Source organism: Bubalus bubalis, chromosome 22 (genome assembly GCF_019923935.1).
Source record: "Bubalus bubalis isolate 160015118507 breed Murrah chromosome 22, NDDB_SH_1, whole genome shotgun sequence".
Classification (NCBI taxonomy): Eukaryota; Metazoa; Chordata; class Mammalia; order Artiodactyla; family Bovidae; genus Bubalus; species Bubalus bubalis.
The window spans coordinates 31,332,663-31,350,510 of NC_059178.1; the positions used below are offsets into that span (position 1 = coordinate 31,332,663).

Genomic DNA, 17,848 nt, shown 5'->3' on the forward strand with positions numbered 1-17,848 from the left:
AAAGTCCTGGAGGAAATTCTGCTTATTAAAATTGCAATTTTAGTTTCCATTAAAAGGAGAATAAGACAACAGAAGATGGGTTGGCAAGACAAATTATTTCTTAATGTCAGTTGAGCTTATTTCAAATGAGATAACATATCTACACCAGGTTGGGTTCAGCACAATTTCATCTCCTCAACTCATTTATCTAATTCAGTCATCTTGATTATAGCTTCATGGACTTCATTTTCAGAGAAAGAATTCCATAACAAACAGCCCACACAACATGCTGATTACTGAACAGTTAATTCTAATTAACTTGGGCATGACAAGAGAATTTCGATAGTCCTAGAATACAAATATAGTCTGCTTATACTAGACTAACTTATATAAAAAACCCACAGCACAGTCTCCAGACAGAACAAGAGAGTCAAAGAGATCTAATTTAAAAAAACAAATGAGAAAATTAAAATCACAAATAATTTATTCTTCTGTTAGAGTTGATACAGTTTTAAATAGCAACAAAGTACACAGTGGTGGAAAATTGGCACAGAACCTAAAAGCATTTCAGTCACAATAAGGCTGTCCATGCTTTATCTGTTCAAACTTGATGTCCATTTTCTACTGACCATGTTGAAAAAAGCCTTATTCAGACCTTAAAACACGCGCACACTCTCTTTCATACACACAGAGACACATTAAAATTTCTCCTTTCGGTTACAGTATGTTGAGAACAGTACATTTTGCTTTTTCAAATTTATGGCACCCCTTCTGTTTTGTTTCCAGTTGTAAGTGGGAAAAAACAATCCAATTATAAAGAATATACCTTATTCCCTGGGCACAGGCAACTGTGATGAAAATAGCAACTTACCTTTGGGCTAGATGTTTTCAGATTACGCTTAAATAATTGTGGTTATAAACTTCTCAATGCATGATTTCCTGCCCAATGCAAAATCCCTGAACTCAGCTCAAACAATCAGGCACAGGACAGTCTCAAGTATGATTAAATAGACCATGCTAATAAAACAGAGTGATCTGAAATGCAACCTCTATGCTTTTAATATAGATCAGAATAAACCTCATCAGCAAGCATTTTCCTAAACATCTCTGTGTTCTATTAACCAACATAAAAAAGGGAAAAATGTAAAAGTATTCCTTTATAAATGGCATTATTTCCAGTCAAGAAAAGCTGAAAGGAAGGTTTATAGTCTCCTGAACTATTCTTATTATAGAAACCAATTATCCTTCTCATGTTAAAAAATAAAATGCATCATTGTTGACTCTTCTTTGATATCATTTATAAAATGTTCTGATATTACTTACTAGTGATTAGTCAAACAAGGTAAAATCAAAACTTTCAGTTTCAGTTATTGCTGTTTTAGGAGAAGACTTACATGAAACTGTTAACCAAGATTCTTCAGATCCCACATGAAGTAATTCTTATTGCCTCACATTTTAAAACAGAATTATAAATGATCTTTTATAAAAAAGGTTTTTGTCCACAAAACTGGAAAGCTTTTTTAAAAAATGCCTTTTTACTCAAAACTGTACCACAGTGCCCCTGATTAGCTGAGAGAGAAAAGGGGTCTGAACGTCCTCTGAAGAACCTAGTGGTGGACACATGGGCGCTTTGTCTTCCCCCTCGCCTTCAGCGTCACAGAACCCCACATTCAGACTAGCACAATCAAGCATCCAACGTGCTCCCATCCCCAGCAACAGAGGATTTCTCATTCTGTCCAGCGCGTAGTGTACCGCCTTGCATATTCACCACATGAAATAAACATAATATACAAAATATTGCTGCTGTAAAAAGTGTACATTTCCCTCTTCCCCTTACAAAAGAATCTATGGAAAAGTATTAAATTCCCTTAACCTTCATAAACATACAAAGCTGTTCACACCTTTCAGTCTGTAACAGTCCGTTTGAAACACAGTTCCGAAATCATTGCAAATTGGGTATGTCATTGTATTTTCTGTCCAATGTTGCCATCTAGAGTAGACATGTGAAATCAAGAGTATTTTTGAGCTACTAAAGCCTTTTTATAACTAAGCCACACAGGCTGCTTACGGATGAAACAGCCGCTTATCCACAAGGTTTTTCCAAAAACTAGATGGAATGGAAGGGTCTCTTCACAGGAAGGTGTCCACAGTGCTGAGGCGACAATATGGCTGCTAGCAGATTCTGGCTACTGGAATGGAAGTACTCTTCACTGCTGGTAGTTTCCATACTGCCCCTAAAAGATAAATTTTAAAACGTAATGAGATGATCATTTGACCATAATAGTTTGCACAGAAAATCACAAGTCAGTCTTTACACTGTCATACAGCAAAACCAGCTCCTTTCAAAACATACAGAAATTGTTCTATATTAAGGTATACAGTATCTCTGTAATTTTCTTCTGATATCACATTCAACTGCAAATGGATTTTCAAGTCTTTGAGCCTAGAACAGCACATAATGAGAATTTAAGTTTCTGGTGAACTTGGATGAACTGAAGTGATCAGGAATGAGTGAGAAGTTCTGGCTCTAAGCTCTGGCATGGTGTATATCAGTGTATAAATTATATGCTAATATACAAAGTCTGTAACTGTTTGCATTATTATAATATCTTATGTATTAACACCAAGTTAGGATAAGTACCAAGGATGAAGAGATATCTGGGAGATAAGGGGCATAGAACCTTATAGCCTGTCTATAGAATTTGGGCCTTTCCCTGAGGCCAGTGAGGTATCAGCAGACATATTCAGGTAGGCAGCTGGTACATAAAATCAAAGAAAGACTGTTTATCTTTTGTTGCTTTTAATAAGGTAGGTTTGAAGGGCCTGCAGGCTGACAGCAAGGGAAAGAAAATAAAGTATGGATATAAAAGAGGTAATGAATGAAGTAGTAACATTCGACAAGGGAGGTAAACAATGTCCAGTATACAACTGTTAAGCAGGTTTTTAGAAAAGAGAAGGAAAATATTTTTCTCCAAAAAAGAAAAGTAGAAGAAAAGACAGACCAGAAAAAATTTACTTTAATAAAATGTCTTAAATGTGTTTTAAAAAGATGCTCATAAAAGCACTTATTTTCCAAAAACAGTATTCACTGGAAGCACATAATCAGCAGTTTCCTCTGGCTAAATATCCCCCTCGAAGTCCTATTAATTATCTTATATCAAGAAAGTATTCTCGAGTTGAAATCCTCCTATACCGTTAAGTAGTACCCTAAAAGTTTACACTTCCATAGAAGCAGATATACTTGAAAATCTGCTGAATACCACTATATCTAAGCAGATAAAGCACTATAAATAGAATTAAGGTTTTAAAAATATTGAGGTATTTTACATAATTATATTCAGAACGATTTAAAGTCAGAGCTCATCTTAAAATATGTGTAGGGCTTCCTGGGTGGTCCAGTGGTTAAGAATCCAACCGCCAACACAGGGACACAAGTTTGATCCCTGCTCTGGGAAGATCCCACATGCCAGGGAGCCGGTAAGCCCATGTGCCACAACTACTGAGCCCATGCTCTGCAATAAGAGAAGCCCCTGCAATGAGAAGCCCACACACCACAAAGAGCAGCCCCACTTGCCACAACTAGAGAAAACCCCACACAGCAATGAAGCCTCAGCACAGCCAAAAAATAAACAGGCCATTTAAAAAAATAAAATTATAAAAAGAAATATTTATAGGTAGGATTTGCTTTATAAAATAGGATGGGACATATATAAAACAACATTGGTAAAATGTTGATATTTGTTGTAGTTGGTTTGTGGGTATACAGGGATTCATGAGGTTCTTCTCTGCTGTTTTTGTTTAAAAATTCCTATATGCTGTGCTTAATCGTTCAGGTGTGTTCAACTCTTTGCAACCCCATGTGTCCATGGTGATTCTCCACGCAAGAATATTGGACTGGGTTGGCATGCCCTCCTCCAGGGCATCTTCCCAACCCAGGGATCAAACCCAGGTCTTCCGCACTGCAGGTGGATTCTTTACTGTCTGAGCCACCAGGGAAGCACAAAAACTCCTATAGTACAAAGTTTAAAATAAGAAATGTTTAGCGTACAGGAACTTGCTATTCAACTATAAAATTATCTAAATATTAAGTTTAAGTCCCAATCTATTGTTAATTTTTTGAGATGCAGATTCTTCACCTATAAGGTGGGGACTGTAACATATTCATCTCTGGATCTCAATTTTCTGTTTAAGGTTACACGAGTTCTACCTCATTTGTTTGCCAGGACACTCAAATAAGAGAGGACATGAGAAAGCGCTTTCAAAAATTACCAAAAAATTAGAAATAAGCAAGTCTTAATGCTGGAAGGAAATGCTCTCCTAGTGAATGTGTATAATGAGATAGTAATGATGAAAGCAAGTGGCACATGTTATGAATGATGTGAATGCAGAAGAGAGGTAAAAACTGATGTGCTATATAAACAGAAGCTATAATCTATCTACTACAGTATGAATTAACGATAGGGACTAGGTCTTATCCATTCTTAGTCCCTAAGTATTGATGAGTGCCTGACACATCAGACTTCTTCAATAATGTATGGCAAATATGATATTCAAGCAATTACAAACATTTACTGAGCAAATATTATATGCTCAGCACTGTAAGAAATCTGAAAAATGGGGAAAATAAGATTTACAAATAAAGTGCAGTTACAGAACAAGTTCTATAAGCATTCAGAAAGGAAAAGGTTAACACAACTAAAATAATTTTTAAAATATTTCACAGAGACTGTGTGCCTTAATAGTAAAATTTGAATAGCAGAGAAAAGAAAAAAGGGGCAATTCAAATAGCAGACATAGCCAAAGCAAAAGTGGAGAAAGTGTGGTTAAAAAATGCTTAGGGAACTGCAGAATAAAAAAGAATGTACAATAATAAGGAGTAGAAGCTATTGATTATTTGGTAACACAGAGCTTGAAGTAATAGATGTAAGAAGTCTGATTGATATCAGTAAGAGCTAACTGTTAATATATCTCAATAAGATCTTAATTACCATATGTCAAACACCATAAGTGCTTTGTGTTCATCTGTTACCTATGCAGTATACATATCTCCATTTTATAGATGAAGAAACTGAAGCCCTGAAAATTTAAGTAACTTGATCTAGACTTAATCAATTCGCGAGGATAAAATCAAATCACAAGCAAGCCCCCCCAAATACTGTATATTTACAACCATTAGCAAATTCTAGGGTGAAAAGTAAGGGTTTTGCAGCCGGTAATCTAGTTCTAGTTTTAAATCTCCTGCTTAACAGTTTCTTGTCCTGGAGGCCAGTTACCTACCTTCCCTTTCTTGATTTTCTCATCTGACAAGTGAGGATAATTATAATTCCTGCTTCAAAAAGTTATTCAAGAAGAAGAGCATGAAGATGTTCTGCACACAGCTGGTGTGGCTGGAGGCAGCCTGGTACAAGGAAGGGTCCAGTCACTGGGTCTCTAGTCACTCAGGACTTACCACCCAGCTCGACCACTTCTCACCCGTCATCTTGGGTCAATCACTTCTACTCTCTAAGCCTCGGCATAGCATCTCTCTCTTTGCCTCTTCAATTTTTCTTTTCCTTTTTAAATTACAAAATTCCTCTGACTAGAGTAAAGAATGAATGGGAAAGGATGCAAGAAGATACCATGGGAGAATCCTTCATCCTGTGATGAAGTTAGGACATATTAATGGTCTAAACAAAGATACGGCACTTTTAGAAGTGGGTGGATACAAGAATGTTAGAGGAGACCAGGCTAACAAGATTCTGTCATTTACTAGATGGAGAGAGGGAGATGGAGAAAGACCTAAGTACCAAATGTGGCACACGGCTTTCTAACTTGGCAATAGTACCGCTCTCTGACAGACAACACAGAAAGGAGGAATGTGTGGCACAGAGATTATGAATGCTTTGGTTATGTGAAACTGATATGCTATTTCTAACTGCAGATGACTACTAGGCACCTGATGTTCAGAAGAGAAAGTCAGACTAGAAATAGAGACTTGACAGTCAACAGCATGATAAACTGAAACCCTGTGAGTAAATGAGATTTTCTAGAGAGTGTATGGTGTGAGAGTCCCTAGATTGAACAATAACTGAGTAATATCAACCATCTTTAAATTTCTCTTTTTCATTCACCTAATCCTAAAAAGGTCTTAAAATTACTGTCAGAATACTTTTTAGAGGTTTCTTTATTCTTATGATCACAATTCAGATTTAGGAAGTAACAGCCTTATATGTTCACTCACCACATTTACTGACTACTCAATGTGTTCCCTGGAAGAAAAACTATGACAAACCTAGACAGCACATTAAAAAGCAAAGACACTACTTTGCCAACAAAAGTCCATACAGTCAAAACTATGGCTTTTCCGGTAGTCATGTAGGGATGTGAGAGTTGGACCATAAAGAAAGCTGAGCACCAAAGAACTAATGCTTCTGAATTCTGGTACTGGAGAAGACTCTTGAGAGTCCCTTGGACTGCAAAGAGATCCAACCAGTCAATCCTAAAGGAAATCAATCCTGAATATTCATTGGAGGGACTGATGCTGAAGCTGAAGCTCTAATACTCTGGCCACCTGATAAGAAGAGCTGACTCACTGAAAAAGACCCCGATGCTAAGCAAGATTGAAGGCAGGAGAAGGGGACGACAAGAGGACAAGATGGCTGGACGGCATCACAAACTCAGTGGACATGAGTCTGAGCAAGCTCCAGGAGACAGTGAAGGACGGGGAAGCCTGGCGTGCTGCAGTCCATGCGGTCACAGAGAGTTGGACACACCTGAGCAACTGAACAACACTAACAACAGCAATGTGTCCCATAGGTAGTAGAGACTCAACAGTGATAAAAACAGACATGGTGAAGTCTTTAAAGAACTGACAGTCTAGGGGAAGAGAGTATGATAATAAACAATAACTACATAATGTGTCACATGGAGATAAATGCTATGCTAGAAATAAAAGCATCTAACATAGTATTTAATGAAACTTTCCTGCTAAGATCAGGAACAAAGCAGAGATGTCCCCTCACACCACTCTTTCTCAACACTGTACTGAAATTCCTAGCTTATGCAATTAGAAAAAGAAAGAAAGATACACAAATTGGAAAAGAAGAAATAAAACTGTCTTTGTTTGCAGATGACATGACTGACTCGGGAGAAAATCCCAAAGAAGCAACAATAAAAAAAACCTCCTGAAACTAATAAGCAAGGATGCAGGATACAAGGTTAAGACAGAAAATTCCCCTACATACTAGCAGCTGAGAGTCAACTGCTAGGCAGGTTGATAAGAAGTCCAGGGTCCCCAAGGAGGAGAGAGGGGTCTGGAATTCTCAAGAAGGAAAGGACAAACGTCTTTTTTTCCCTCTATGTTCCTTAGTCTGAGTCATAAAACATTTTTTTCTTTAAGCCTGGAACTGATGATTACACAACAAACAGCTTGGTTTAAACTCTGTACTAAAGATTATATAACAACTTATCCTGCTTGAGGACAGTTTCTCCTTCCTGAAAATCTTCTGACTAATCCTGGTATCTTAGAATGTATATTATGGGAGTGGGCCTGGTAAAATCTTTCTGTTGTTAACTTCTAATCCTATTATCTTAAAATGTAAACTGTGGGAGTGGGTCTGGTAAAATTTTTACAACTTGAGACATTCTTTTGATTTACTGTAATAACCAATTTAAAAAGTATATAACTCCCTTGCTAACACTAGTGAGGGGGCACTCTCCATCCCCTTTCTGATGTCTGTCAGAAGCTTTCTCTGTCCCTTTTTATACTTTAATAAAACTCTGCTACACAAAAGCTCTTGAGTCATCAAGCCTGGTCTCTGGTCCTAAAGCTAAATCTTCTTCGGAGATCATGAATCTCACACCATTCACCCTAAGCTATCGCAACGAGCAAGAGGAATTTGAAACTAAAAACAATACCATCTACATAAGAATTCTCCCCCACAAGTTAAACTCTTAGGTATGAATCTAATAAAATATACATAGAATTGCATCAGGAAAACTTAAAAAGTAATAAAAGAAATCAAAGAACTTAATAAATGTAGAGATGTTGCATGTTCATGGATAGCAAACTCAGTATTGTTGAGATATAGGAGCTCTTCCTAACTTGATCTAAAGATTCAACCCAATTCCAACCAAAATCTTAGCAAGTTACTTTTGGATACTGACAATATAATTATAAAATTTATATGGAGCAGCAGAAGACCCAGAATAACCACAGAATACTGGAGGAGACAACAAAGACTGACAATGTTCAACTTCAAGACTTACTATCAAGCTACAGCAATTAAGACAATGTGATATTGGTAAAAGAACAGAAAAATAGATAGATGGAGGTGAATAGAGAGCCCAGAAACAGATCCACTTGGATACAGTCAACTGATCTTTGGCAAAGGAGCAAAGGTAATACAATAGTGCAAGGGAGGTCCCGTTCAACAAATGGTGCTAGTTAACTGGACATCTGCACACAACAAAGTGAATCCAGATACAAAGCTTAACAACTAAGATTTTCTCAATTCAGAGAATTAACTTACGTAAGAACTTGACCTAAATGTAAAATACAAAACTAATAAAGCTCCTAGAAGACAACATAAGAGAAAACATAGGTGACCTTGAGTTCTGTGGTGACTTTACAGATACAACATCAAAGGTGTGATCCATGAAAGAAATAACTGATAAACTGGACTTCATTAAAATTAAAACTTTCTACTCTGAGAAAGACAATGTCAAAAAAATAAGAAAAGTCAAGAAGACAAAGCAGTTAAAAGACACATCTGTTAAGGACTGTTATCTAAACCATACAAAGAACTCTTACAACTCAACAATAAGAAAATAAACAACTCTACTAAAAAATGGGCCAAAGACCTGAAAAGACACCTCACCAAAGAAGATATAAGGATGGCAAATGAGCACATGAAAGGATGTCTATGTAATATGTCATTGGAGAAATGCAAAATTAAACAACAATGAGATATGCCACACACCTATTAGAATGGCCAAAATTCTGAACACTGATAACATCAAATGCTGATGAGGGTGCAGAGTAACAGGAACTCCCATTCACTGCTGGTGAGAATGCAATATGGTTGACCCACACCATTACCAAGATAAAGACCAAGCTCCCCTGTATGGCTTACAAGAGTCCTCCTAACCTGGCCCTAATTTCTCTCTCCACCCTTTTGCCTCTTCCTCCCCACAATTCTGCTTTACTGAGCCACATATCTTAACACTAGTCCTTCATGAGTGCACTTCTTTCTGACGAGAATACCCGTCTGTTCTCTACAACAAGCTGGCTAATATCTTCTCAGCCCTGGGCTCCTGCACTTATACTTCTCAAGGAACATATATCTGAGTTAAGAGCTTCCTTTCACAAAAATCTTGCCTTCCCTCATACAAGTACCTTCTCACATCATATCATCTACTTACTTGTCTGTATCCCACCTAGACTTAAGTTCACAAACGCAGAGTCCATATCAATCTAATTTTCCTAACATATTCCCATCTTGGCATACAAATGTTCCTCAAGAATCATTTGCTTAATGAATGATACAAGTTTAGGATTCAGAAACATGATGAGTCAGGAAGAAAATGATGAAGTTGAAGAAAATGGCAAGACACCCAGAGAGACCTTCTGTACACAGTTGAAAAAATGGAGCTGGAGTTGGGTTGAGAAGGGTGGGCTAAGGATACTGAAAATGTAAGACAGGAGGAATAGAGACTGAGAAAAACACCAAGCCAAGGACTGATAAAAGAAACTGATGGGGTAAAAGAAAGATGAGAAACAAGTAGAAAGTAGAAAAGCAATCACTGGAAATTAAGAGGAACAAAGCAGTAGTCATGTAGAAGCTAAAAAAGACCACTTAAGAATGAAAATAGGAACCGGAGTCAAATGCTAAAGTGAGGTCAAGGAAGATCGAGAGAGTTGCTCCATGAGCCGTAAGGACCAGGTCTGTTTCACTCATCTAGGACACAATAGTGTCCAGCACACACGGGAAATTAATAAAAATTTGTTGAATTACAGAGTAAAGGACCACTTTTCAACAGCAATCCTGTGGATTAGAATGAGCCTAAATTATATCTGCTCAGGGATCTTGTCCTTAAATACTCACTAGTCAACACTTATTTTACAATTAAATAAAACTTCCCCTAATCCTTTGACTTAATCTTAGTACATTCTTTTTAATATTACTTATCTGTCCACATCCTTTTATTTTTCCCACCTATCTAAGAACTGTCAGTACAAGAGGGTTGTCCACTTGAGAGAGTGTTGACGACAGAGCTGCTCATGCCTCAGCATCTAACCAGCATTGTATATGACTTGTTCCTCAAACCAGATCGTCCCCACTGGTCCTGTAACTCTAACATTAAAAAGTAATGTATTTTAGGCAGCTTAAGTGGTAAACAGATCAGATTCTCCTCACTGTAAAGACATTAAACAAACCTGAAATCAATTAAAAAAAAAAAAAACCCTGCCAATGTAATAAATCATCTTAATAATTTAGAGCATGTATGAGAAGATTCATAAAACAATGACCGTGGCACAGGATTATTAAGCCTGAGCAATTTACTGATGAAAAGAAGTTTTAAGAGAATACAGACATCATAGGATGAGATACACTTATACTTATCTGAAGGAAGTAGAAGGAAAGATAGCAGGGGAGAAAGAAAGATTATTAATATCTGACAATAATGGATATAGGTATAGGAGGCAGCAGAGAAAGGTTATGAGTATGAATTGAAAGACAAAGGACATCGTGGCTGCTAAGGAAGTGGAGTGAATATGCTGACATGAAGCTGAGAGCCAGGGAGAGCACTGACTCAGATGGACTCCACATTTCAACAGGTCAAGTCTTGAGTAGTCTTGAACAATAAACAGGAGGGAAATAAGAGAAATCAAGGGGTTTAGAATACAGAATAATGTTTGGAAGGGCTAAGGGAAGCATGCCTGCAGGGTAAAGACTAGAGAGAGACTACAAATGAATGAGAATGAATGAATGCTGGTGGCTGGAGAATGCCGTGCTTTATATGCTACAGTAACCATGATTAACTGTGCTGCTGCTGCTGCTGCTAAGTCGCCTTAGTCGTGTCCGACTCTGTGCGACCCCATAGACGGCAGCCCACCAGGCTCCCCCGTCCCTGGGATTCTCCAGGCAAGAACACTGGAGTGGGTTGCCATTTCCTTCTCCAATGCATGAAAGTGAAAAGTGAAAGTGAAGTCACTCAGTCGTGTCTGACTCTTAGCGACCCCATGGACTGCAGCCTACCAGGCTCCTCGGTCCATGGAATTTTCCAGGCAAGAGTACTGGAGTGGGGTGCCATTGACTGCTCGCATTCTATGAAAAAGACTCAAGAGAAAATACTTTTTTTTGGTTAACTCATGTTATAAACAAAAGGAGGGGAAAATGAGTTGCCAACTGAAAAATATTTAAGCTAATCAAGAGTGAGCACACAATGGGGCAGCCACACAGCTGGCCAAGGAACTTACCTGGTCGTACCCATAAGGCCTCTGCTGCGGTGGCTGTGGGGGTCCAGGCTGTGCCGGTCTGTAACCCCCATACTGCTGACCTTGTCCCTGTGGGTAGTTAGGATACTGAGGACCTGGGCCACCCTGTGAAGGACCTGCAAGATAATTAACACAAATAAAACTCCAAAAGAAAATATAGCAAGTTCCTAGAATTCTAGAAAGGGTTTAGAATTAGATGTTTCTATGTTCTCATTTTTAAATTCAAAAGAATAGTTTGCTATCTTGATTCTTCTCAAATGCTTTCTGAAATAAATTCCAAAATTTATAAGTAAAAATACTGTTAGGTTCGAGAGGAAGGGGACATAGGTATACTTATGGCTGATTCATGCTGACATTTGGCAGAAACCAACACAATATTATAGAGCAATTATCCTTCAATTAAAAATAAATTATAAAAAAATACTGTAAAGATACTACCATGTACCAAGATGTTTTGATTCAGTATAACTATTAAGCTATGTGTTAGCCATTAAAATTTCATATGTCAAAATGAGTAAGAGACTTGGGAGTTGTAAAGCACGTGATGTTAAGGAAACTCATCGTATTTCTATTAGAAAGTTAACCAGTATAAGCAAGGGGGTGAAAGAAAAAAGCAAGAAGCAGATTCAGATTAAAATATTGAAGAAATTTCTAATGAAAGTTTGGGAATCAGTGCTAGTCGCAGCTGTATCACTCAATATTTACACTTGAATCACCAGAAGAATCATAAAGAATGATTTTACACGGAAATTTCAGCTTTACATTCAGAACCACCAAAAGAAAGCTTTATGCTCCACACTGACAAGCACCGACACACAGAAACTAAAGAAGACTTGAAAAGCCACAGACTGCATGTGAAAAAACACGATTCAGAAGTTACCCTCTGTGTACCTATCACCTTTAATACTTAACACATATAAGTGAATGATTTCAACGTCCAGAGAGAGACAAGGGACTAATTTGGCTTGCCAAACACATATGTCTATTTCGTAAATTCTACTACTGTCTATTGTCAGGAATGCTTTATAAAGCATACGCTGAAATGCTTTCCTGCTTAAATGTTTTCAGTCACAGCCATTCAAAACCTGTCATAGAAAACACTGATTATAGAGGAATGTCAAAGAGAATAAATTTTCAAGCTTAAATAAATTCCATCAGTGTTAAAAACATTCCCCTCTTTTGACTATTTATTATGCACCCGATTATTAAAACTAAATTTTCTATTAGAATGAACTTTGACAACTAAAACCTACAGATAAGCAAAGTGGGAACATTTCCATGAGGGTACCCAGTGTCAGACAGAAAAGCATTTAACCATTTAAACCCAAATTACTAAATTTCTTTTACTCTCTCTTTCCACTGAAAATACTTCTCTTAACTCAATAAACTTACCTGACTGATTTATGTAACATTTGTGGGCATTGAACACAATAAAACCAGAATACTCTATTTATTCAATGTACAAATGTCCAATGGTCATGAAATGGAAATGCCATTTGAGAGTAGTAAGAACATCCCTTCAAAAAGACAAGAAATACATGGAATATTTCTAGTCATATTTGGAATTAGGGAACCAGAACTGATCAATACCTAACTTCCAATACTTGACTGAAATTTCAGTGCTTATTTGCGAAGGTTCAAGAGAATTTTAGCCTGGTTCTGGTTCTCAGATTTGCTATCACAGGTGGAAAGAGGTGCCCATAACAGCAGAGTTTAAATCAATGAATAAAAATAGTAAGACGTTGTTGTTGTTCAGTCACTAAGTTAGGTCTGACTCTTTGTGGCCCCATAAACTGCAGCATGCCAGGTTCCTCTATCCTCTACTATCTCCCAGAGTTTGCTCAAATTCATGTCCATTGAGTCAGTGATGGTATCTAACAATCTAATCTTCTGTTGCCCCCTTCTCTTTTTGCCTTCAATCTTTCCCAGCATCAGAGTCTTGTCTCATGAGTCAGCTCTTAGCATCAGGTGGCCAAAGTATTGGAGCTTCAGCGTCAGTCCTTCCAATGAATATTCAGGGTTCATTTTTTAGGAATCACTGGTTTGATCTTGCAGTCCAAGGGACTCTCAAGAGTCATCTCCAGCACCACAGTTCGAAAGCATCAATTTTTCGGTGCTCAGCCTTCCTTACGGCCTATATCTCACATCTGTACACAACTACTGGAAAAACGGTATTTTCAACTATACGGACCTTTGTCGGCAAAGTGATATCTCTGCTTTCTTAATACACTGTCTAGGTTTGTCATAGCTTTCCTTCTAAGGAGCAACTATATTTTAATTTCATGGCTGCAGTCACCATTCACAGTGATTTTGGAGCCTAAGAAAATAAAATCCGTCACTGCTTCTACTTTTCCCCCTTCTATTTGTCATGAAGTGATGGGACCAGATGCCATGATCTTGGTTTTTTTAAATGTTGAGTTTCAAGTCAACTTTTCATTCTCCTCTTTCATCGTCATTAAGAAGCTTTTTAGTTCTTCTTCACTTTCTGCCATTAGAGTGGTATCATCAGCGTATCTGAGGTCATTGATATTTCTCCTGGCAATCTTGATTCCAGCTTGTGATTCATCTAGTCCTACATTTTGCATATAAGTTAAATAAGCAGAGTGATAATATACAGCCTTGACGTACTCCTTTCCCAATTTTGAACAGGTCATTCTATGTCCGGTTCTAACTGCTGCTTTTTGACCCACATACAGGTTTCTCAGGTAACAGCTAAGGTGATCTGGCATTCTCATCTCTTTTAAGACTTTTTCACAGTTTGTTATGATCCACAAAAAGCTTCAGCATAGTCAATGAAGCAGAAGTATATGATTTTCTGGAATTCTCTTGCTTTCTCCACGATCGAACAAATGTTGACAATTTGATCTCTGGTCCCTCTGCCTCTTTGAAAACCATCTTGTGCATCTGGAAGTTCTTAGTTCACATACTGCTGAAGTTTAGCTTGAAGAATTTTGCGCATATCCTTGCTAGAATGTGAAATGAGCACAACTGTATGATAGTTTGGACATTCTTTGGCAATGGAATGAAAATTGACCTTTTCTAGTCCATGGCTACTGCTGAATTTTTCAAAGTTGCTACATATTGAGTGCAGCATTTTAACAGCATCATCTTTTAAGATTTTAAATAGCTCAGCTGGAATTTCATCACCTCCACTAGCTTTGTTCATAGTAATGCTTTATAAGGCTCACTTGACTTCACACTCCAGGATGGCTCTAGGTGAGTGACCACACCATTGTAGTTATCTGGGTAATTAAGACCTTTTTTGTATAATTCTTCTGTATGTTCTTGCTACCTCTTCTTAGTCTCTTCTGCTTCTGTTAGGTCCTTAGCACTTCTGTCCTTTATCATGTGCATCCCTGCATAAATGTCCTGTTAGCTCCAATTTTCTTGAAAAGAACTCTAGTCTTTCCCCTTCAATTATTTTCCTTTATTTCTCTGCACTGTTCATTTAAGAAGGGCTTCTAATCTCTCTGGAACTCTGCATTCAGTTGAGTATATGTTTCCCTTTCTGCCTTGCCTTTCACTTCTCTTCCTTCCTCAGCTATTTGTAAAGCATCCTCAGACAACTACTTTGCCTTCTTGCATTTCTTGGGGATGGTTTTGGTCACTGCCTCTTGTACAACATTACAAACCTCTGTCTATAGCTCTTCAGATACTCGTCTAGCAGATCTAATGCCTTGAACTGATTTGTCACCTCCACTGTATAATCATAAGGGATTTGATTGAGGTCATACCTGAATGGCCTGGTGGTTCCCCCTACTTTCTTCAATTTAAGCCTGAATTTTGTAATAGGAAGCTAGCTCATGATCTGAGCCACTGTCATTTAGACATTCTGATGTAAAAAAAGAGACCCTGTTAGCAAAAGATGACATCTAATTAAGCAGCTATATCTCCTATCATAGGAACCATATTTTCCTATATCTCAAGTAGTCATAGATAATTAAGACTGATATTTAAGACTGAGATATCAGGTCTGTATCATTCCCCACTCCCTATCTAATAGATAGCCAACTAGTAAATACTACAGTGAGAATATAATAAGAAAAAATGGCTATACTTCCTCCAAACTCTGTAAGATACATACCTGCAATAAACATACCCCTATGGAAGTGTACACAGCTATTTTAATAGGGCATGACAAAAACATTTTCTCTAGGCATTCCAAATGGACCTCATTCGTACACTAAAACATCAATGTTACTTTTCATGGTAACAGTCATTAGTTTTGGAAACGAATTTGCCAACCAGATTATGTAGATACTGTTAGTAATCACCCAACTCATCAGTTTTCTAAGCACATGCAAAGCTACTGGCTGGTCATGAACGTCAAACAGGTTTAGGAATTGATTAATTAGTGAATTCATTTCAAATTACTTTCTATACCTTACCTGTGGTCAATGAGCCATCTCCAGTTTATGCTTTTTCTTAAACAGACTGCTAGTTTTAAGAACATTTTAAAGAGACACTCCATGAGTAGACTGAGCTAAAGCTGTGAATTTTCAAATGAACATTAAATATCCACCTCCACATTTTGCAGGGGGGACAAAGTTAAAACTGCCGGAAGCAATTACCGTAGCCCTGCTGCTGTCCTGGGTAGCCCTGCTGCCCTGGGTACTGCTGCTGGGGTGGGTAGCCCTGCTGGGGAGGTGGTCCTTGGTAGGCATCTTGCTGTTGGCCATACTGCGAATTTCCTACATGATAATTGGAGAAGAGGACAAAAAGAAAATACTGAAGAGTTTGCTTAATTAACTTTTTTCCTCTAAGATGCATAGCCAACAACACAAGAACAAAATGAAATGCTATATTGATTTTTTAAAGTTAACAAAACAAAGAAAAAACTCAAACCAAACAGAAGGATTTCGGCCAAACAAACTGCAGTTAAAGCCAATTTTGCAAGGTTGAACTGCAGCATTTTCAGCGTCTCTGCCATACGAGCATTACATTTACTGGAACATCACAGTCATAAGATCATGACTATGCTAAATAAAATAAAAAAGACAAAAATTAAAGACAGCTACAAGAGCACACACTAGCTACACAAGATCAGCAAGCTGTTTCCTAGAGGCACTAAACTTATATGTAAAATTATACATATGTGAACACACAACAAGAAAAAAAATTGGATTGATGGACTTATGTTCAAATAGAAAATTTCCACTGAGGAAAAAAATTATTTTAAAATGTTTTAGTCTTTTTATGGTTGTTAGAAATGCAAGTCATGGTTATACATTTTAAATATTTGTAAGAAAATTATTCTGATTGTTCTAGGCTCCCTGGAACTTTCAAGACAGCCAGCAACTAGTATTCTACAAGAGCTTTGCGTGGGTAGAAGTTGTCTTATGCAAGAATTTTCGTTCCTGTAGAAGGGGATATATATGTGTATGTGTGTGAAGGTATATAGATACCTCCTTCGTAGTAATGTTGTGAGGAATCCTCATAAGGCCTATCGTAGCCTTGTTCAGGATACGACGGTTGCTGATAACCGTAATCATTATGACCTACATCAATTCGACAAGAGACAGGAAGAAACGTTAATGGCCACTGAGTGAAAACCCTAAATATATTTATACTTTCAGATAAAACTGAAAAAAAAAGAAAAAGAAATGGAAATACATAAAAAATTTCAATTGCATTAGCCAAATATTTACCAAATGTGATTGCTTTCATATTGAGATAACGTGCAATTTTCTTTTTAAAGCAAAAAACAGTTTTAGAAACATTACACTTAGTCTTAACTCTGATAATCCTCATCAAGGAGGGGAAAAAAAACTTTATCTTCTATTTTTTTAAAAAAGAAAAGGAAAGCATTTAGGCCTTTCACATGTAAATAACCTGAATTAAATTAGAATGAGCAAAGGAAGCAATTATCATATTTTGTCAAACACCTGTTCTGCTGGTCGCCAATTCCACAGCATATGCTAAAACAACGCAAAATATAAAAGAACTCCGTAAGTTTTTTTCCCCCTAAAAGAAACTTAAATATTTCACATTCTGTATTAACTTCCTTGAAGTATTTGTATCTCAAAGTATTTTCAGATGCAAAAATATATTGCTTAATGCTGCCTTTCTGGGAGTCTTTAGAAAATATTTCTAGAGTACCATAAACATACACCTTCAAAAATTAATACCGTGTTAATTGCCAGAGCATGTCTTTCATTTTAAGACACAGTAAGTTACACCTGCAAGATGACTAGGCTTAGTCCTTTTTTTTTTTCCCAAAGTAAGAATTTCATTTTTATTTGTTTGTGCAAATAGTTTTTACAGAAACTCTTATTAGGCTTAGTCCTTTTAACTTAGTTGCCCAAAGAAACTGCAGGAAAAAACCTTTCAGTTAGCTAAAATCTGAACTAAATTTTAGAAGAATACCTAATTAAGGAAGGAGGAATATAG

At 37.2% G+C, this 17,848-nt stretch overlaps 1 protein-coding gene across 5 annotated transcripts in view; it reads right to left on the reverse strand.

The window, feature by feature from the left end:
- Positions 1-445: 445 nt before the first annotated feature.
- SS18 (SS18 subunit of BAF chromatin remodeling complex) overlaps positions 446-17,848 on the reverse strand; it is a 73,674-nt gene continuing 56,271 nt past the window's right edge. For 3 of the 5 annotated variants that reach the window (XM_006052281.4, XM_006052282.4, XM_006052283.4), the window contains exons 8-11: positions 16,864-16,956; positions 16,030-16,149; positions 11,441-11,574; positions 446-2,213 (exon numbers count right to left, since the gene is read on the reverse strand). In XM_006052281.4, the coding sequence (XP_006052343.1) occupies positions 2,187-2,213; positions 11,441-11,574; positions 16,030-16,149; positions 16,864-16,956 (374 nt within the window). In that variant the 3' untranslated portion in view covers positions 446-2,186. The remainder of the gene's footprint in view (positions 2,214-11,440; positions 11,575-16,029; positions 16,150-16,863; positions 16,957-17,848) is intronic. The other 2 variants (XM_025273499.3, XM_006052284.4) reach the window with 1 other exon arrangement.